At 45.2% G+C, this 22,014-nt stretch overlaps 1 protein-coding gene across 1 annotated transcript; it reads left to right on the top strand.

Moving 5' to 3' along the window:
- Window positions 1–1,172: 1,172 nt before the first annotated feature.
- Window positions 1,173–20,515, top strand: NUDT3 (nudix hydrolase 3). The gene is made up of 5 exons (XM_010213430.2): window positions 1,173–1,283; window positions 11,724–11,834; window positions 18,724–18,768; window positions 19,381–19,465; window positions 20,178–20,515. Exons 1-5 carry the CDS (start codon window positions 1,185–1,187, stop codon window positions 20,345–20,347), a joined length of 510 nt encoding a protein of 169 aa, XP_010211732.2. The 5' UTR covers window positions 1,173–1,184; the 3' UTR covers window positions 20,348–20,515.
- The last annotated feature ends 1,499 nt before the right edge of the window (window positions 20,516–22,014 follow it).

Below are 22,014 nucleotides of genomic sequence, written 5' to 3'. Positions count from 1 at the left end.
TATGCTGGACCGTGTGGCAGCACCTCTGGGCTGCCCCAGGCCCAGGTGCTTGCCCATGAGGTGATTGTACAAATGCAAACCTGACCTGTTGCCTCTTTATACACACACACACACACACACACACACACACATACATATATATATATATATATGTAATTTGGAGAGTTTTTTGTGGTATTCTGCAGCTGATGGCTGCTTGCTGCCAGCATGGCTTTGCCTGTGAGACAACGCTGTGCCTGGTGCTCCTGCTCCTCCCTGGCTGCCCCTGTGGGAACCAGCCTAAAATTGCCCCCCAAAAAGGGCCTTTTGGGAGGAGCCACCTCGGCCAGGACTACGTTTATGCCTGAGCTTCGGGTGAGGTTTATGTGGAGTGAGCGGGTGCTGGGGTGATGTCCCCGGCAGGGCAGAGCCGTCCCCGGGCTTCAGCGGTCCCGGTGCTGGTTCCGGTGCCGCCGCCCGAACCTTTGTTCTCCTCAGGGCCCCGAGCTACAATGGCCCCCGCCACAGGCGCTCCGCCACTAGCGTAACCCGCCCCCCGCCTTGCGCAAGAGGGGCATTCTCGCCGGCCACGCAATTTGCGTAGCGCCGCTGTCAAAGCGGCCGCCATGCGCCCGGCACTGCGGCTTTTGCGTAACTGTTAAGCACGCAGCCGCCCGGCTGGCGCCTTACGCACCGTCGCGTTATTCTCCAAGCGCGTCTACGCCGCGCTGCTGGCGCAAGGCGGAGGGAGGGGAGCGTGTGCGCGCGCGGGGGGGAGCGATTCTGGAAGGCGGGCTGCGCTGTCTGCGTGGCGGGGGCGCCGTGGAGCGGCAGGGGGAACCCGCTGCCTCCGGCGCGCGGCGGCTTTACGCCGTTTGCGTAGCGTGCCCCAAGATGGCGTCGCGGTCGTCGTCGGCGGCGGTGGCCGGAGCGCGGGCGGCGGCGGCGCGGCGGGAAGCGAAGGGCAGCACGAGGCGGGCGAAGGGCGGCAGCGCGTAGCGGGCGGCCCCCGGCCTGCGGGAGACAGACGCAGAGAGAGAGGCAGACCCCGGAGACTCGTGCGGGGAGGCGGCTCCCCCTCTGCCGTCCCCCCCACCCTGTCCTTCGCCCGCCCCTCGCGGGAGCCGCGGCGGGTCCTTCCCGGCGCCGCCGCCTGAGCCCTGCGGGCCCTGCGGCCTGCGCGTCCCCCCACCCCACCGCGGACCATGATGAAGCTCAAGTCCAACCAGACGCGCACCTACGACGGCGACGGCTACAAGAAGCGGGCGGCCTGTCTGTGCTTCCGCAGCGAGAGCGAGGAGGAGGTGAGGGGCGCGCGGAGGGGCCCGCCGCGGCGGCGCCGGCCCTCGAGGCGCGGTACGACACCGCGGCGAGGCGGCTGTGCCCCCGCGCACCCCCTTTTCCCTCATTCCTTCCCGCTGGAAGGAGGGACGAGGCGCCGCGAGCAGGGGATGGTGAAGCGGGCGCGCGCGGGGCTCGGCCCTTGCCCGGAGCCCGGCGCTGGCAGCGCCTCCGCGGGCGCCTCACATGAGTGGGGAGGGAAACCTGACCTGGGCGTTATAAAAAGAAGCGGGGATAAAAGGATGTAGTGCCAGGAGGGGGCTGTCCAGAGAGGCCAGGGAGGAGGTGGGAATTAGAGGTAAACGGGTTGGTTTTGGGGCACAGGCATGTTTTCGGCAGAGTTAAAAAGAGTAACTTTTCACCAGTGTGCACTTTCATTGTCGTGTTTTTGCCACGCGGGCTGACGCGGGGCACGGAGCAGACCCGCTGCGGCTCTGTCCTTCGCACGCTGTGGAATCGGGCGTCTTCGCCGCGACGCCGGTTCCTCAGCGGCTCTCCCAAAGTCTTTGTTCTCCCGATTATCATATTTGCAGCTACAGGAAATCGGAAGGGAATGCAGAGAGTGCACTAGAGGAAAGCGAGCTAACGTACTGCTCAGTTACTGCTTAACGTGGTGAAGGAGCCCTAGGAGAGCCTTACTGCTGTGCTGTCATGGTGAAAGTGCCAACGGTTCAAGTGGAAGCGCTTTGGAAATTAAAAGAACATGTTTTAGGGCGTCTTTCGTCATAGCTGGCCCTTCTCACTGACTTTCAGGAAACTTGTGATACTTTGAACTAGCTATAAAGAAGAATGTGGTCGTGTTGTGTAATGATACTGGGACTAATAAGCATGTGTAGGTGAAGGCATCTGTATTTCCTGATGCTTTCTTACCCATTTTATTATGCAAGTGTGTCTGTTCTTCACGTGAATTAAGTGCGTGACCCTGTTTGATTACCTCATGGTTAAAGATACACCTGTAATCAACTTTTGCCGGGTGTTTAGTCTGTATTTTACAACTCTTCCATTTGCAGTGTCATCCAGCCTGTGGCTTACGTGGTGGCAACGCTCTGTTACGTGCTGTGACCGGCAGAGCTGCTGTTCAGGGCTGCCGTTGGCCCCACGAAGGTTTGCTCACGTGCGAGTTTCACAATACTGATCAGAGATGATTCAAGAAAAAAAGATAAACAAGCTCCTTCTAAAGGCACACTAGTCTGAAACAATTTTCTTTCAATTTAGTTGAAATTGTTGAGGTTTGCTTAAGCTCTAATTTTAATGTCCTTTTATATTGAAGTTATAACTTGAAACAATTTAAGGTGGATTGGATATCTCTTCTAAAACTGACGGAACTTCAAACTTTATTTTATAGATAAGACTTTGAATAGAAAAATCAGTTTCCAGTTTTCCCAAGCAGAAGCTGAGCGCCCGCTGTTTCTCTGTGTCCGGTTGTGCCCTGTCATTTCCACGGCTCGCAGAGGCTGCGAGTGACAGTCCTGAAAAACTGTGTGTTGGGACAGGATAGATTCCCACCTGGGAGCTATATGAGCACATACAGAACACTATAAAGTGTGTGGTGTGTGATATAGACTGCAGATGTGTGTATATATATATTTAAATAAGCCATAGAAATGGCACAGTTACAAATTAGCCTGAAGTTTTCTTTTATTTTGGGTTGGCATCCCAAGGGCAACACATGCTCTTGCAGACACCATTATTTATTTATGGTATTCATATAGCTAATGCACAGCTGAAAGGGCACCTTGCGTCCTTATCTAGGAAATACCCACAGTAGTGGGCTTTTTCAGCATATTCATTTAGGAAAATTAGTATCAAGTGATATTATACTAAACACACATGCCAGAATGGGCTAATTTAAATTATATTTGTATTAATTATTTAAATCAGCAAATAGGAAGTCTTTATTTTCTACTAATTTCTTAGATGGTTTCTCATTTGATGATATTTAAACTTTGATTTGAGCCAAGTTCACAGGTTTAATCATATCTTCACTTGCACTTTTTTGATAACTAGAAGGCTGTTATCTGTATATATTTAATCAGTTATATATCAGCTTTAAATGTCTATAGAAGTGTTTTACATTTTCTTCTCATTAGAGATCTTTTTTTTGGGTGCTACTGATATGTTTTATTATTGATGGTTTCTGCGTAAGTGGAAATTGAAATCTCTTTAAAGGGGTCTCCCCAAGGAGGGGAAAACAGAACTAGAATGTAGTTACATATGTTTTAAATTGCCACAGTTAAAATCCAAAAGAATGTTTGATGGCTAATTTAAATTTGCTGTATTAAAGCATTGTTCAGGGCTGGCTGGTTTTGGTAGGGCTGGCTGGTTTTGGTTATTGTTTTCTTTTGAGGATTTAGAAATACCGTGCCTTTACACTCACATATTTCTCCTTTACTTCCCACTGTGAACTTAAAAAAGTTTTCTTCCTTTTTGAACCTCAAATTAACTCCTGAATTTTAAACATACCTGTGACTAAACAAAAAGGAATTAAGAAAAAGTAGAATTACGTCTGTATCCATTAGCTCTTCATTTTGTTCATTTAGTTTTCTTGGGTCTTAGCAATAAGTAGATATCGTTGAAACAGCATAACTTTGGTTGGACATTAAATTTTAGAAAGAAAAATACTTAATTCTTACTTCTCTGTTTCTTTTTATGTTAAGTGATTTACTTTTCATAGTGCTAGAGGTTGCGTGTTTTCAGTGTATTGCATTTGGAAGCCAGGGCTATTGGACACGAAAGACCCAGTGGAATATTTTTGGAAGACCAAGCGTCGGGTGAAAAGACGTCTTTGTCGTGTTTGCCTTTAACAAACAGTGAAGGGAGAGTTCATTTAAATGTGAATCTCAAACGGAGTAAAAACAAAACACGTGCCTTAATTGGCCTGCATGAAAAAATCTCTATCAGGGATGTTTCGTAAGCAGCGGGATCGCTTTGAGCAGGAGGGAGGACAGGGGCCCAGCGGGACCGTTTCAAAGCGAATGTGAACGGACTTCAAAGAACCTTTCAGCCATGGTTAGAGCCCCAGGACTGCAGCGTGTCCATCCCTCCAAGTGGAGGAAACTCCTAGGACGTTGCTTCTGAAGAAAAAAGTGGCGAACAAGGGCGTGCAAATGAAGGGACCTTAAGCACCCTGTTACCTCTGCAGCCCTTTGTTTTGTTACTGGTGATGGCAGTGGCTCTCAATATTGCTGTTCTGGTGTTATTTTTAAATAATGCAAGTTTTTTTTTTTGTGTAGACCAGCTGTTTTCATGAGGAAATGTACCAGAAAATTTCACTGATGTCTTACTATGATGAAGCAGATGGAAGCCTGCTTAATGGCAGCATTTCTGTCGTATTTTAACAGAAATGAGAAGGAACTGTTTGGTGTGAAGTCCTCTACTGGTGTAGCTACAGGTTCAAACATGCCTGCGTTGTGCGTGGTGAAAGCACAAGCTGCTCATTAACCACTCGTGTTTTCAGGGACTTCTGGAGGAAATGCCTCAGCAAGAATAGGATCCAGGATTGCTCATCTTTTCTTAATTGTGAATGAGGTCTAAATTAAGATGAGAAAGCCGAACTTTCACATAAGGTCTGGTAAGCGCCCGGGCTCCGTAGTCTTTTGTGTGTGCCAAGCCAGTACTGTCACCAAAAGCTACATTTATGTAGCCACACAGAGCCTCAGCTGGGGACACTAATTGGAAGGCAAACTAACCTTTTTCTTTTCACTTCAGCTGTGTCAGTTTTTAAGAAAACCACGATGTACTACAACAATTCTCAGATTTTCACTATAGTCCATAACTAATCTGTGGGTCTTTCCTTGCACTCCCGTGATGCCACAGAAACGTTCTGCTATCCTTCGTGTTTGTGCTTCCGTCTAAAAACACTACCAGCTAAAAACATGTTTGATTCTTCCTGATCTGGGAGTTAGGGGAGCCCAGCGCCCTGGGATCACCCTCCTTTCCGTGGAGCCTCATCTCAGGATCGCTGTTCCAGTGGTTCAGCTTGGCTCTTCACATTCCCTTCAGCTACGTAAAAAGTTTGTGGTTGAAACCAAATAAATTTCTCCGTCTGTTGCTAACACATTACCACATGTGTTAGCAACATCCAGTAGGATATAGGCCAATGCAGAAATAGTTTTCTTGGTTTGGATTCTCTTGTTCTGCTTGTCTGTGTTGTAGTAAGTTCTTTAGAGCAGGAATATAAACTTTGGCAAAATCTAGCTTACATCTAGCAATTAGGAAGCAGATACTCAGTTTCTTAAAGCTCCAGTTCTTTCTTAACCCTGCTGAGAGACTCACTGTTCGGTCCAGTATCTTTCAAATTTAGCAAGTATTGATACCAGAATTTGTCTCTGTAGCTGTCCTTGCTGCACAGGCAATAATGCACAGTAATATGCTAAGAAATTTAAGGCTAACGTGCGGAATTCAGGGGGATATGCTTACCTGCTGGGTTGAATTTTATTTTAAGGAGCTTCTGAAGGTTTGAATGCTATTTTAATTCTTACTGACTTCGGTGGGGTTTTTTTTTTTGTGTCACTAGCATATTTTAATATTATATGCAGGATTAACTACTTATGTTTGTAAAGCTTCTCAAGAGTGCTCATGGCTGTAGGGCTTTTTTTTTCCAGGATTGATTTTTATAGATCGAACATGTTCATCAAAACAGTATGTATATATTCACACACCCACTGATATTGAATATTTGGTCAGTGTAAAAAGAACAAAATTCTCGCTTTCCCCCCGCTGCTTTAAATGCTAACATTCCTTCTGGGAAAAAAAGTCTGACTTGACGAGCTGTGTAAGTACTGGATGGTCAACAAAGTGGTTTTGACAGGCAAAATAGGTTATCAGTTTTGGGGTCTTGCACTGGGAGTGCCCTTGTTATCGGCCCTCTGCTTCTTCAACAAGTGGCTGCTAGTTCAGGCACTTGGGCTGGTGCCTCTGATTTGGCCCTCCTCTGAAAGGCATGTTGCAGATAGCTTTCATTCTTACCTAAAACGTAGTTTTACTAGAGGGAGGGGGCTCTTGGTTATGTTTTCCTTTGGTAAGAGTAAGCAGTCACTGTAAAATTGCAAGGAATCGGTAGTAATATGGCCCTTGGTGTTTTGAGGCCAGAGTGGCAATGCAGCACATTACAATTTATAACTCTTGTTTTAAATACTTATCTCAAAACAAAAAAACAGGCTCTTTTTATTTTTCTGTGTTTCTAATACCGGAGGTGTGATCCAAATGCTTTGAATAACTTTATTCCAGTTCAGGTTTTACTCCCTTTTCAAGCCTTGTGCTTCATTTTTGTCGAGTTCTGTCACATGAATAATCCTGACAGTTTTCTGTCATTAATTTGCCGTCTCCAGCCGCTACCTACTGCATTGCGAGTTAAATCACGTTACGCCATAGAACAATGTGTGTGTCTGTGTGGAAAAACAACACTTGTCTAAAAACTCTATGTAGCATTCGGGAACAGCCCCCTGCTGCGAGGACAGGCAGCTATGGGGAGGGTGGGTTTTTGTTGTGGCCGGCTCGTGAGTTGGGCACGGGGCAGCAGCCGACCCGTTAGCCGGCCGCGCCGCCCCGTACCAAGCTGGCTGCAGCCTCGCTGGCCGCAGGCTGCACTTGTCACCATGTGCTAAGTTGGTGACATGCCCTGCATAGCAAGAGGGTCGGAGGAGCCTTCCTGGAAGCCTCAACTCCCGACCTGCTTGTTCGGACTATCCTCTGTTAATAGATGGACAAAACGTGTGTTTTGTCGTAGCGTAATTAAGGCTGTGTTGCCGCTAGCTAAATTCAAGAGATTAATTTTTGTCTTTATTTTCTTTTCTCCTTCGACTCCTGAACTCTGTCAGTGCATGCGTTCTCATTGCTTAACGGTGGTTTTACGCAGCCCAGCTGAGAGGGCAGTTTTGCCAGATATAAAAGCGTTCAGATACTATAACAAATGTTCTTACAATCCCAGTATATTATTGTTATCTTTGAATAAAGCATAGAAGGTCTTTATTATGCTGGACACAGAGCTGTATCTTGGCTTCATAGGACAAATCAGAAAGTCTCCCGTACAGCTAAGCTCCGAACTCCAGAATACAGAGACTCTTCTTAAATGGAAACTTTCAAACAAAGGCAGATTGTACGGGCAGAATCATCCAAGTCAGCCATCTTCTGCACCAGGCTCACCAAAGCGTGCTCTGAGAGGTGCTGCTTTCTTGCAGTCAGTGTTCTGATAAATAGTGATAAAATGTGAGATGGGTTTGGATGTCTGCGGCTTCATACTTCAGTAAGTCTTCAAGTACGTGATTTTGGGACTTAATATTTAGTGGAAAACAAAAGAAATCCAGAGTCTGTAGGTTAATTTTGGGCAGCAGAATGTTCCTTGGGACGAATGCACCTATTTAACATCTCGCCTGCTGTTTCTTACTAAGTGTGTGTGCCCGCTTGGTTGTCCTTAGCCTGACAGCTTTGGGTAGGACTGTCTTTCATGGAAGTCAGGAAAACAGCTGCCTTATTTGCTAGTAAGTTTCACCTGGGCTTTAAGGAAGCTGTAGCCCCTTTGGTCTCTGCTCCGTCTGTAAACTGAAAATTCATTCCTTGCTGTCCGGTCTTTGCATTGCAAAGCACTGTTATTTCTGGAATAACTGATGTGAATAAGGTTAGTAAGTAAATCATTTTAAGGTCAATATTGCGTATCTGAGATTCCCAGATTTGTACTGGGAACAGCCTCCCTCTCCTTTTCTAGCCCTGCGTTGGGAGCAAGAGCATTTGGCCGTTGAAACAACGCAGGATATTCCAGCATGTGTTTCCTGTCTCTTCCAGGGAAAAGGCAGTAGGCTGTTCTAGTCTGGGGTGGGATTTGATGTTTTTGTTTGAATGCTGCTTTGAATGTCGCCTGCCATTAGGGCTACACATAGGGCTGTTCGGGAGCCCCTCCTACACACTGAAATCTCCGAGTACTTCATTGCCAAAGAGGCTTGTGCTGCCAATTCCCCTGCTTTGACGTGACATGGCTTTCAAATCCTAGAAAACAGAAGTCGGCCGCATGATGCAATACCTGCAAATATTTTTCCAAAATGACTTGGCTCCAAAGTCTGCCCCTCAAATCCCTCGTAGGCCAAGAATTTCCATAAGCATTTAAAAATAGTTTCCCGGCAAGAATAAAATGGCAAAATGGAAATTTAAACTTTCTTTTGTGTATTGACCTGGCACAAAATTCTGGATTGAATTCTTGTAAGGGACCTGTTGGCTGTTATCAAAGTATGGGGCTGCTGTTAAAGAATCTTGAAAGGTGCTAGATGAAGGGAAGGTGGAAAAGAATGCTGGGTACATGCACAAAAAAGACTCTTTTGGCTCTTTTTCTGAGGCTGGCAGGTGGGATTGAGGTAGAGTTGTGCTAGGTGATGGGCACAGTGACAATGTTGCGTCTTATTGAAACTAGATAATTCTTCCTTTTTTTGTTGTTTCAGGTCTGAGTAATATCTTGTCCCTTTCTCTCTGCTCTTCAGTAGGTTTAAGAGAACAGTAATTTTTGATATATTTTAACTGCTTTGATTAAATCTCTTTATTATGTAAAACTGTTCCCTTAAAAGTATGCTAATAAAGTTTACAGGTTAAAAAATGACCTATTGAGGTCATAGGCCACTAGTAGGTGGTCTTTTTCAAAAAATGTCCTATATATTTTGCAGCTTTTGGGTAATAACTGGAATACATTCCGTCTAATTAGCATTCTGTCTAATTAAGCAATTGAATAACGCTTTTGTCATCTCCCTATCAGAAATATAGAGACAAGTTTTGCAATATTAGGAAGTTTCGAAACAGTACTACCTTGTGATACAAATTTCTTGACCAAGACTTGACTGTCAAAATGCACCAAAAATAAGTTAAAGGGCTGCGCTTCTATCTCTGTGTTGTAAAATAAAAGGTAAGGTTGTCATTCTCTCTTGGCTTTTGATCGGAGTTAGTCTTGTGCTATGTCATGAGTTTATTCTGAAATACAGCAGTCTTGCTATTCCTCCCAAATATTAATGATTTGCAGAGATGTTATTTTGCAGTAGATCTCATTTTATTGCATTTGTGCCAGTTTGTAAAATATCTGAATAATGTTTTTCATGGGAAAATACAGTCTTGGCTTCTAATGGCTCTTACTCAATGCCTTTGGATGTCTTGCATGTATTGGAGCCCAAAACTTTTTCACATGTTCGTTTTTTAGAATACAACAATGTCTTGCCCTCGTTTTGAGCTAGGCCCCTTTGTCTTGTAAGAGCTCATTGGTAGCAATATCCTGTTTAAAGTTGTTTTAAAAGAATGACCTTGTAGGGCATGTTTCCTGCGCTCTCTTGATGGGATTTCCTCTTTATTAAACAGGAAATAGTCTGATTACATGAAAGTGTGAGAATGACAGGTTTTTCCTTCCCAGCGAGGGTTGTTCATGCTAATTCTATTTGGAGTACTCTCAGCTGCCAGAACTGCTGGAGCTCCTTTGCGTTGCCTAAAATTATTGTTTACACCTAAAAGTTTCACACTGGAGCGGTGCTAAAGCGTTGCTCAGCCTGCACCAGCAGCTAATCTTGCATGTGAAAGTCTTTGTACCGTGATTCTGTCACAGATACATTATTTTTTTAAACAAGTAGAAGGTGACAGGATTCAGTGATTTGTAGTTGTGCTCTGCTAATATTCAAAGGTCTGTTTTCTTCATTTCTTTTTTTTTCCCCTCCTCCTTGGCACCCTGAATTGCAATTGGAAACTGCAGAGATGTTGCTTGCTTACCCCACAAAGACAGTTTATATTTGTAATGTCCATTATTTTGCTTTTAACTTTGTTCTGGGAATTGCCTGCGCTCCATATTTAGACAAGGCTTAGTGATTGTTTCATATGGATTGGACGTTTTGGGAAAAGGAATATTACCATGGGATAACGCTATAATGTAAATGCTATTCTATTTTATTCCATGAGCCAAAAGAATGGGCAGATAGTTAAGCGTTCCCTCAAGGAAACTGCAGGATTGAGGTAGCCCATTCATGCACTGTAATTGCCTTAATAGATAGATTGGGTGGTGCCCAGGGATTGATTTGGGGTTGCCTAATAAATGATGGTGCTTCTTGCAACTGCAGACTTGAAACGTGGGCACCGACTGAAGCAGGAAGACCTTGAGACGTGGTTATTGGTTGGATAGACCAAAAATCACTGATTAAAGAAGTGCTGCCACTTGAGAACGTTGGGTTTCGTTCCAGGCTTAGGAAAGGTTAGCCCAGCAGTTGCCGAAACGTTTGTTGTGACCTCTCTTGGGTTTCTGCCCTGAGTTTTGCCCGTGCTCGTTTTGAGAGCCGTTGTGTGGAGCCTTCCTCCTCCCCTCCTCTCCTGCCCCTGCCTTTCTGCCCTGCTGGCCAGCACCTCTTCTCTGGGCATGGTCTGGGGGCCTCTTGAGGGTCATCTTCTTCATTCCTGGCTCTGTGCCTTGTGCTTTGAAAGACCAGACCCTTTTCTTTTTATGTGCAGTGCAAATAGTGCAAGTTCTCTGTTCAAAATTTGCATGTGATTTTGAAGACTCTCATGATGAATATAAGTAAGGTTATTCTGCCCATATTAACTATGCTGTTTTTGAATATTTGACTTTGCATTAATGCTTTGATGAACCATCACATTACTATCTACACAACTTTCAATGTGAAACAGCAGAAAGGGAAATAAGCTGGCAGAGTGCTTGGTTGGTAGATAAAAATTCAAAAAAATGAAATAATGAATAAGCTCTGGAAATCTAAAACTTGCCTCCATTGCAGAGGGGTGGTTTAGAATTCTGTATGTAGACTTCCTCTTGCTAATTAGTGCAAATCTTCCAATATCCCACTGGAAAATCAACATTTACACAGCAAAGCCTGGGATTTCGGTGTCCCGTACGGTTAACTTTGAGGTTCCTGACTGGAGCTGTTGGAGCTGGCCTGCGCCCCAGAGGGGCTGGCGTGTTGGAAAGGTTTTGGAGCAGGCTGCCTTGCTGGGATCCTTGCGCCAGTAAAATGATGTGCAACATGACTCAATGAACGAGCTTTGTTTAGAGAGCTGAAAAACATTAGTTTCTATCTCTGCTTATGGATATTAATTTTTTTCTTTCCCCCCAGAAAAATGACAAGCCCATTTTTGGGTTGGGGTGGAGGTGGGAGGTGTGGGGGTTGCAGCATTGTAGTGGATCGTTGTTCTGGTGCGCGTCGGCTTTGTGCAATCTGCCGCGCTCCGGAGCAGCGCGAAGGAACCACCTGAGATAATTTGGAGATTTGGAGTGCTTTTGTGTAGTTGCTGATGAGGTTTGTGCAGCTGCCTGGAAGGGGCTCAGGAATATTGCCATGGAAAATGTGGGGTATTTTGTGTTTGGAGGTCCAAACTGCCCTCCAGAGGGGCCCTGCAGGATGTCATTGCCTTGAGCTCGTTGCTCAGCTGTGCTCTCCCCGCAGGTGCTGCTCGTCAGCAGCAGTCGGCATCCCGACCGATGGATTGTCCCCGGAGGCGGCATGGAGCCCGAGGAGGAGCCCAGCGTGGCCGCCGTGCGGGAGGTTTGTGAAGAGGTAAGTGCTCAGCAAGAGCTCGAGCGGCCGCGGCGCCCGTTTGCTGCACGGGAAGAACATCAGCGGGTCGCGGTACCGGGGAGGGAGACAGGAGGGAGGGAGACAGGAGCTCCAAGGAAAGACAGCAGAGGGGTGAATTGAGCGTCGCATCCCGAGTCAGCCCCCTCCTCGACTGATCCCTTCACCTGTAGGTGGGTAAAGCTAATCTCTAGCCACTGTGATGCATATGGTGATGCTTTCAGTTTGATTTTGTTTTTGTAAAGTGCAGTCTCAGAGAACTTCAAAAGACAGCTGTGTCTTTGTGGAGCTAACGATTGAGTACAAGATGGAAAAGAGACCTTATGAGTGATCGAAGACTTTCCAGAAATAGGGACCTCAGTGTATTTGGTCGACTCCACATTTTGAGATGATGTGAATACCAGAATTTGACTCTTAAGAGTTGTCACAAGCAGCAGTTCCTGTGTGTTCACAATCTTTTTTTTTTTTCTTTTTCGTCACTTGAAGCCCTTTCAGAAAGGGAATCAAACAGCAACATACGCTTTTATGAACTGCATGGAGAAGGTTTTTTTCCCCTCTCAAGGTTGCAACAGTGAGATGTGGGGGCTTTGTTTGGTGTTTTAAGGAAATTAAAAGTCAGCAAGCGGAAGTTGACTGCATCTTTTGCAAAATATCTTTAGAAATTCTCTTCTGAATATTGCTGAAATGGAGAGGTGCTTGGGATTCAGAAGCAATTAAATGGTTGTGTGTGGATGATCACAGTTATATAAGGCAGTATTAAAAATGCTTTCACGAGGGTTATAAATCTGTGTCCTAAAGAACAAAAATCCAGAGCTAATTAACGGGAGCTGGGAGGAAGCTTTCCCAGCTCTTGCTTTATTTGCTTGTCTCGTGTGTGAACCCTTGCCCTGAAGTGCTTGGAAGTACCTGCTGTCTAACAAAATGTTGGCCATCAGGGCGTCTGGGCTAATCTCATGTGGCAGCTCCTGTGTCATGTGTTTCTCTTTAGATGTTTTCATAATCTAGCGGTTTTTCTGGAAAGATACCAAAGATACAAAATCAAAGTTTATTTTTAAATCACTTTAAGGCCTTCCAGTACTCGAGATTGCTGCTTTCAAATGTTGTTTCCAACTTGTAACACAGCTCCTGCTTTTTTAATAACTCTCCAACCTTTCAAAATACATTACCAGCAAAAGTGAGTTTAGCCAAAACAATAGAAATACTTTCGGTTGCGGAGCCTCGCTTTATAAGCAAATCCTTGCTAATAATTAAGTTATTTGATCCTGAAGTCAAAGGTTCATTCAGGAGATCCATGGCTTCGCCTTTCAAATCCTTAAAATAAATGTGCGTCGCCGCTTGCTTTCTCAGGCAGCTCGGAGCCTTGGAAGAGCTGCGCTCTTTCCATGACAGCCCGTGGCTGAAAGGAAGTCTTGGCATGGACTGCGGCTGCAGCGAGGAAACTGGTTGGGGCTGGCTGGGATAATCCCGCTCTCCGGGCTGGTGCTCCCCGCCTCACGTGGAGCGGGGCCGGACGAGGCTGGCATTCCATCGGGACAGCATTCCCAGCCAGGTGCCCTGTGCTCCGCGAGCCCCCGGAGCCCTTGGTGCCCGCGGTGCCCGCAGAGTCGGGAGCTGCGAACCCGCTCTGAGATGCTGCTGCCGTCAGGGCTTTTCCGCAAGTGCAGCAGAGGAGCAGCCTCTCGAGCACTTGTGCAGCTGATGATTAGAGTAGCTGACACCGGTGAAAAACACATGCCAGCTTTGGGGCACCTACGTTTTTCCTCAGATACGTTTATTTTCCAATATGCTGCTTATAGTATCTGCACCAATTATAATGGGTCAGTTCTGGCTTGGGCCCGATGAGCTGCTGATGTTCAGGTGTCGCTGGGGATCGTGTGTGCAGCAGGTTGGGGTATGTGGCTGGGTCAGGGTACTGCTGTATCCTGCAGTTCATGGTGTGAAGGACTCGTGCACCCGGGCTTTCCCAGCTTGGGTTATTGATGTGGCAGGGATCACGTTTGTAGAGAGAAAATCCTCTCTCCATGTCCATGGACACACAAGTAATTTTTACCCTAAAAGGACCTGGTCTCTGTGTTAACCAAAACTATGGAAGATTCTTGTGGCGTTTCTTCCTCTGAGTTCAGTAGAGCTTTTCCATTTAATCAGAGCTAGTAGGAAGGGGTGGAAGGATTCCTACTTTCAGTTGCTTGTGTTCTTTGGAGGTGGCCATGGCTCTCTTTTGCAGTTTGTTCTTTTATATATATATAAAAAAATATATATATATATTTAAAATATCCTTCCTTAAACTCATTTACATGAGATCATTGGGATAACTACTGTGTAAGGAAATCCAACTTCTCTCTAGTTTTCAAAACGTCAGAATGACTCTTCTGAAAATGAAATGTTCATTCTGACACCTGTGATCCCTGTGTCCCAGTGCGAGTTAAAAGCCCTTTTCCTAGTTTGAAACAGTCCTTAACTGTGTTAATCCGTACCAGGAGAAGCATTCCAGCAGGCAAATACCGCCGCTCGTCACGCTCATCCTCGAGCGCAGGAGATGAGCACGCCAGCTCGGAGCGCGAGCGGGCTGCTCGGTAGAGCTGCTCCTTTCTGACAGCTTGTTGGAAGGGATGTTGTCAGTCTTGTGCAGCTACAACCTCCAGGTATGTTGTAAGGTTCATGAAAACCTCTCTAGGAAAAAAAAATACATGCCTTTCTGAAACAGAAAGACTAGTACCAAAATCATCACGCCTGGTTTTTCTTTTTTTTTCTGTCCTCATTCTTGGCCTTTTCCTGTTGTATTCTCTCCCCCATTTTAATTTTATGTTAGGGAGATGTTTGTATTTTTTTCATTTTATGGGTGTGAGCAAGTGGTGAGGAACATGTTGAAGAAGTAATGCCTTAAATTAAAGAAGGTCTTTGCAGCCTCCACATGTGTCTGTTAAATCCAAACCAATTTTGTGATCACTGCATGTTTTGCATCCTGACTTTTAATACTTAGTAAATGTCACATTCTTTAAAATTAGGGGAGTGTTGGTCTTGCTCGCTTCATGGAAGCTGCAAGGCAGAGGAATTGTGCTTGATCTGTGATCAAATGAGCAATTGATGCCAATATCAAAAATAGTCCATATCATCAGAATACTTTGATCTAGCCACTGTACCTTTGCTCTTAAGTAGGCTTTATAAATAGTCTTTTATTTCATGTCTTTTGTCAGTGATTTAGAATATGATAACCTTCCGTTTAAAAATAGATTTTTTTTTTTCTTTTAAATAGTGTTGCACGGACCATGGACGAATGACAGATAATTCCAGGGAGTTTGGCTCTTCTTAGTTTTAGTAATATTCAGTGCAAATATTGGACTGAGTTCTCTACTGTCTATTATCTTGTATAGGTGTACTGTATAAAAATGAACACAACATTTAAAAATCCTTCAATCTGTGATATTTCACTTTTTTCAAAAATGTTTATGTTGCTTGTAATGCAGAAAAGAATAAGTTACATAGTCACAGCGTTCCTTGAGATATACAATAAAAATAGCAAGAAAATCTGCCTACTAGCTCTGTCATTCCTGTCTGCAGGACTTGTCTAAGCTAGCAGTGTGATTTACTACCTTTAGTAGTACAAGTATTACAGCAAAGATTTGTGTGTGTTACCTCTTGCCCAGCAGTAATCTATAGTAGATGCAGGCTTGGAGCCTAATAGAGCAAAGTAAAATAGCTGAAATTCCAACCCACATTTTCCTTAGCTCAGATGGAAGGAAATAAAAGCTGTCCCTAGGAACAGATGGTGTTGCTGCAGGCTGCTTTTTACATCTGACCCAAACTTATTTTCAGCTTTGAAACCTGAACCTGCTGTTCTTGGATGTCTTCAGTAATTTTTCTTTATTAAAACAAGTTGCTCCATGAGCGGCAGAACGAGTAAAGCTTCATTTCCGCTCGGGTTTTCTTCTGTTGTTCCTTGTCCCACGTGCCCATCCCGGCCCTCTGGGCATGCGGCAGCGGTTTGAAGGTGTGCGTGCTGGTTGGGGGCAGCTGGATATTGCTAAATTAATGTGCTGTTACAAGAAGTGCATCTCTTCCCTTGTGAGGACCGAGTGAAGTGTCACAAACTCAGCTGGGTCTCTGGTGCGCTCGGTGCAAGGACAGAAAGGCTCTTTCTGCAAGTCTTGTCCATCTCGTACACCTGTACAAGGTGCACTGTTACTTGATTTATTTTGCTTTTTCCTGCCTGCACACAGACCGTCACTTCTACACACAGGCTGTTGCTCTTTGGGTGTAAATTAAGTCCTTTTCAAATATCCGTGTGTATGTATCAAATCAGCAGTCTGCATGGGAAGTCCTCTAGGAGAATGTTGTCTTTAAAATCCATTATACCAATAAAATTGGATAGGAGAGTTAATGGACTTGAGGATTTAACGGTGGATATACTTCATGGTCTTTGGTACGGCTTTAGTGTTTCTCATTTTCATTATGAGCTCAGTCTGATGTTTGCCTCAGTCAAACTATTAATTTATGACCCAACTACCACTGTATATGGTAAATTCATCTATGAAGAAAGCCTTAGCACTTGTTTAAAGTGCCTAACAGAATTCAGCATGGTTTTCCAGCAGGATGTGTTGTGCCCTCCTGGCACCTTTCTGGGCGAACAGGCCTAGGTGGAAGGGAGGAGGCTGCTGGTTTGCACACCAAGTGGTTTCGATTCCCTCTGCGCTTAACCCGAGCGAAGGGAAGGGCCCTCACCTGCCTCTGCTAGTGCAGCCATGGGTTTGGAGCTGGGGATGAGCTGCTTGGGGCTGCCTTGGCACTGTTCTTGCTTCCAGGCCAGTCAGTTGCTTGGAGGTAGATGGCTTGGTTTCTGCTCGGGTTGGAGAGTTGGCTAAACCACAGCAACAAGGTCTCTGCCTTTGGATTCGGTGTCTCGACAGGGAGTGAGGAGAACAGGAGCGTGTTGGCCAGAATGCAAGGACCTGTCCTGGGAACAAGTGAAGAAAACTGAAGACAATTATTAGCCTAGAGCATTTGATTACGCTTTGTGTACATATATCTATATATGTGTGTGTGTATGCTGTGATGCTGGAGGCCTCGCGTTCCTCTGCTGATGACCGATTGCTGTGACTGCTTATCTTAAACAAACAAACAAAAAGCTATTGAGATTGCTGGAGCTTTTTGAATGAAATTCTTCGGGCATATCGGCCTTCCAGTGCACTCGGGAGCCGTGAGCCCAGGGCGGCAGCGGCAGTTTTGCCGGTGAGGTGGAATCGCTCATCTGCAAAGGTCAAAGCCGGCAGTTGTGTGTCCCAGCCGCGGGAGCGCGCACACGAGGGCATCGACCTTTCGCTCCAGAAATAGCGGGTGGTTAATAGCAGCCCACCTGTGGGCTTAAGGGAATGTCAGAAATACTGAGGAGATGATAAATTTTGCTCCCAAGCCCACCATAAAAGCTCCAGTTGGAAAGCTCCTCCCTAGAAGGAGAAGTGAGGGAGAACGTTGCAGAGAGGAGGAGGCTTCTAGGAACGCGCCTCGTAGTGGGAGTTACACAGCCCTTCCTCCTCGGGCCTGCTTTGGCCAAGGGGAGCAGGAGGGAGATGTGCTTTGGCTTAGCTTGGTCTCTCTGTGTTCATTCATTAGGCTGGGGACTTAACCACGAAAATCTTTTAATAATTAGGAGTTGCTCCTAATAATTGGGAGTTGCTCCTCTCTAAAACCATGCGACTGGTTAGTAGCTGAGCAAGCAGGAAACAGCTTGCTCCGGACAGAGGATTTGCCTTATTGTTAAAGATTTAGTTGTTCCCGTCACCCAAACATTTTTAAAAAATAAAAAGAAGAGCTTTGTATAATGAGGTCTCTATATCTGGGCTTGAAGAGTAGAAGCACTATTTTCATGAGCTGTTTGGGATACGTTCCAGCTGCCAGAGATGGCAGCTGAATTTACCTTCCTAGTGCGGCTGGGTTGTGTGCCAAATTGTGTGTGTTGCTTCAAACCAGTTGAGTAATGGAGTGAAATCTGGTCTTGTCTGTAGCACTTGAGCTCTGCATACAATCACAAGAAGAAAGAAAATGGTTGGGGAAAAAAGAGGGATCTGGAGGCCGGAGAGTGGGATGACACTTTGCGTGCAGGATGCACCACTGGAGAGCCGAGGGCAGAAACAGCCCTTTGTGGAGCTGACTGAGCCGTGGTGAGGAGTGGCAGCAAGCCACGTAACGTGGGGAGTTACTGATAGTGTTCAAGTACCAGACAAAACTGTTACTCGAATCTGTTCCTAATTTGCGTCTGCTTATGATCAAAAGTCTTTCAATTTACATCTGTATTTTGTTTTGCTTCAAAAATAATATTTTTCCTGTTATTTAGGCAGCTTGACAACTTTGGGAGTATTTTATACTTGTACTTTTTCCAAGTGTTTGCTCACTCTTAGTCAGCTTGCCTCCAATGCGTACGAGACATCACTGCAGTAACTGGGAGCTGTCCTGTCGCTCTGATGGTGCGAGTGGGTGTCCCGCGTATTTCCTCAAGCAGTAACTTTAGGGAAGTAAATCTGCTGATTCCCAAGCAAGTTTTATCCATGTTCAGGTTATGATAACCTATAGAGGAGATTGGGGCTATATCGATGTTCAGCAACTTGTCAAATTGTGATTTTTTTAAAATTTGTTTTTCCCCTTTAGAGTGATAGTTTGAACGTATTAAAAATGGTTTAATGTATTTTTAGAAAAAGAACGCCTGCACGGTTAGAGCTCAAGGCAGAGTTGTGTACTTTCTCTTGTGCCTGTTGTTTTCAGATTGCCTGAATTACAGCATTTGCTTCCTGTTTTGCAGGAACTGCTGTTGTTCAACAAACAAGGAAATATGTAGTGACCTGTTATTAAAGCCTATTTTTTCTCCTTGCCCTTTTTATAGGCTGGAGTGAAAGGGACGTTAGGAAGATTAGTGGGAATTTTTGAGGTAAGTAAATCGTCTTGGAATAAAAATAACTCGTGTGTGGGGGGAACAACAGCATAAAAACTCCACAGCAAAGTAAAAACATTTGCAGATCTTTTCAGTGATGTTGGTCATCTGCAGTTTCCACTTCAGCTGGAAATACTAGTGATCAGCTGGTGCAGCAGTGACTATTCCAGTATATTCACACCTTTCTTCCTGAAAAAAAAAAAAAAAAAGGCCACTCACCGAGTGGTATTTTTATCCCTTCTCACAGTTATTTCCCTTAGCTGTTTACAGCTAAGTTACAGAGGGAAAAACTGTAAGAATCAGATCAAAATGTTTCTTGATTCTTCCAGCTAAGCAACTACTTTATGAATATACAGTCTGTCAAATATTGCCTTACGAGTAGGAACTAGACTTTTTGGTAGTCATCCCAGTTAGTGCTTTCAGACCTCTCTTTTGAAATGTTACAGTTTTGTTAGCTAAGAGCTGGTTATAATGTGATGGCAGCTGTCCCCAAGGCACTACACGGGCACGGCGAGGCCGCGTGCAGCTTGTGCACGCCGCGTCCCGCGCGCCGCGTCCCCTTTCCCTTCGATAGCTTTGTCACCCTGTGTTTGTCGCTCTGCCTTCCAGAATCGGGACAGGAAACACAGAACGTACGTTTACGTCCTTATCGTCACGGAAGTGTTGGAAGACTGGGAGGACTCGGTCAATATTGGTGAGCCCTTTGTGCTTGAGAGCGCTGGCTGCTTCCGCGCAGAGCGCGCCAGCGATCCCATCCTCGGAATCCTTTGGAGGATGCTCTAGAAAAGCTACCCTGCTGTGTCCTTTACTTGCCTGGAAAAACAAAACAAAACAACTTTGTGGTCAGGCTGATGCCATTTTAACCACTGTGGACGTGAAGTCGTCAGTTTGGCTGTAGAGATACAATCTATCCCTAAGGGAATCTGAATTTAATAAGCAAAGTGCATGAAGAATTGGCCATTCTAAAAGTAAAAGCAAATATATGTGGGCAGTATGGATTGATCATTCCCAGTTCTCTTTTGAAATATTTGCATTTAAATCAAACTTCCAAATGAAAATGAAGCTTACTACCACAGAAAGTTTTGTCCTTAGCACCATAACATGGAGAGGTTTTTCTGAGGAAGTGACTTGAAAATTGGTGGAAATTGGGTGGTTTGGTGTGCCTCATTGGATTGTCTTAGAATAAATGTATGATTTGCAGTAGATGGCCCTTAAACTGCTGTGAGATCACAGGATGCTGAGAGAAAGTTTCCTAGCTGTTTTGAACTTACACCTTGCTACAGACTGGAATTAATCATGTAGCATTACTACAAATTACAGTGATTGACAGCTCATCAGTAGTGAACTGGAACACCATAAGGATAACATAATTTTGTTGCAGTACTGTTTTTTCTTTTTATTTACAGGAAGGAAAAGGGAATGGTTTAAGATAGAAGATGCCATAAAAGTTCTGCAGTATCATAAACCAGTGCAGGCCTCGTATTTTGAAACCTTGAGGCAAGGTTGCTTGGCAAACAACGGCACTCCTGTCATGACCACGACGTACTCTGAGAGCTCTGTGTCTGACATCAGATGACTGAAGACGTCCCTATGAGAGAAATTCTGAAAAACAGACTGAAACATGGATTTCCCTCCCCTCTCCCTTTTTTCATATGCCTCCTCTATCAAACAAGAATGGGCAGCAGCCTGTGACAGAGCAAGTGTTGAGAGTGCTGCAATGTTAGTGCAAGGTGGGATTTTTTTGTTAGCTTTTTTTCTTTTTTTCTTTTTTTTTTTTTTTGGATATGTATTTTGTAAAATACATTTTGTGCATGAAGTGCCCCTTTCCCGTTCCGCCGCTCCCACGGCCTGGAGAGCGAGGCTGCCCGTTCCGCCTCTGCCTTGTGTTCCGAGTGTCCCGTTCGTGTCATCCCAGCCATAGCCACTTTTTTTTTTTTTTTTTTTTTTTAAATTAAAAGACTTCAAATGTGAGATCAGCTCTCTAAGTCTTAGTCTGTACTGTAAGGTGCTGTTGAGACCTGTGTGTTGGTCACATTCAGCGCATATGTATAAACTTTTTTTTTTTTTTTTTTTAGATGGAGAATCTAACAATTTTGCAGGAATTTTTTTAATCCTGGTCTGCTTCTGAAAAGGATTCATAATTAATCTGTTTGCCTTTTTCTTATTTTTTTTAATACACGTTCTGTGACAGTGCTAGTGGCTGGGCAGGTTTACTCCCCTTTCAATATCTCCCAGTTTAGTGCAGTGACACTTGAAGTCGAGGGCAGAGTTTTGATCACCTGCAGACATCCCTGCTGCTCAGATGCTTTTCCTACAGCTTCCGCCAATGTTTCTGCTTTTACATCAAAACAAAACAAAAGGAATTGGTCTTTATCACTTGGCCAAAAACAAATAGCCTCAGATGTGCTATGATAGAAACTGAATTTCATTGTGGTAGGAATCAGGGATTCAGAGTGGGGTCGAAGTCTGGCAAACTGGAGCGTCAATCACCAACGCTGTCCGCTGATCCTGCTGCGTTCTGCTGGTGTCTCTCCTTGTCCAATGCCTTACACCGTGCTGAACTGGATATTGTGACTTGTGCTAAAGCATCGGGTTGGACTCGCCGAGTGTTAGTGCACCGACCCCCGGCCGGAGAACCGCGCGTGTCCCGGGAAAAGGTCCGGTGTCAGTCTCGTCCTGTGGCTCCGCGCCGTGGAGAACGTTCGCCGCTTCCCTGCGGAAGGGCCGGCGGAGAGCGCCGCTGGGCAGGGAGGTCCCCGGGTGCGTCCGCACACCTCACACTTTCTTTTGTTGTTTTTATTGATGTAAGTTTCATGCTGTCTTGATTTGCCAACAGTGTTGTCTAGTTGGGAAATAAAACGGGCAGGGTTGGGGCTGGGGGTGGGTCGGGACAGGTACACGTTTGGGAGGGGCATTAATTAATCCCTGGCTTGGGACAAGAGGTAGTTGCTGGAGTCAGTAACATCTCCTTTGTCAGAGCATAGCCAAGATGTGAAATTAAATCTGCAGTACTCGTCTTTTTTTTTTTTCCTCTTTATTTAACAAAAATATTGTAATAAATACTCACTGTTCCAGAGTTTTCTGTCTTCCCGGGAAGCGCTTATGTATGAAAGTGTGACAGAAATATCCATGGAGCCTGGGACTAGGGGGAATGGTGTCCTTGGCACCGCCTTGGCAAGAAGCTGTTGGTTTTAAGAGCCCATCCTGTTCCTTTCCTTGTTCTCCCTGCTTTCATCAGCGTGG

The sequence above is a fragment of the Tinamus guttatus genome, unplaced genomic scaffold (assembly GCF_059628265.1).
Source record: "Tinamus guttatus ecotype Peru unplaced genomic scaffold, ASM5962826v1 Tinamus_guttatus_pri_ptg000563l, whole genome shotgun sequence".
In the NCBI taxonomy this organism is placed as follows: domain Eukaryota; kingdom Metazoa; phylum Chordata; class Aves; order Tinamiformes; family Tinamidae; genus Tinamus; species Tinamus guttatus.
This window is presented reverse-complemented; position numbering and strand designations above follow the sequence as displayed.

Excerpts from the sequence above, each read along its gene's own strand:
- NUDT3 (XM_010213430.2), top strand. The coding sequence starts at position 1,185 with ATGATGAAGCTCAAGTCCAACCAGACGCGCACCTACGACGGCGACGGC. Across the intron at positions 18,769-19,380 it reads GATTAGTGGGAATTTTTGAG|AATCGGGACAGGAAACACAG; the intron begins GTAAGTAAATCG and ends TCTGCCTTCCAG. Across the intron at positions 19,466-20,177 it reads GGAGGACTCGGTCAATATTG|GAAGGAAAAGGGAATGGTTT; the intron begins GTGAGCCCTTTG and ends TTTTATTTACAG.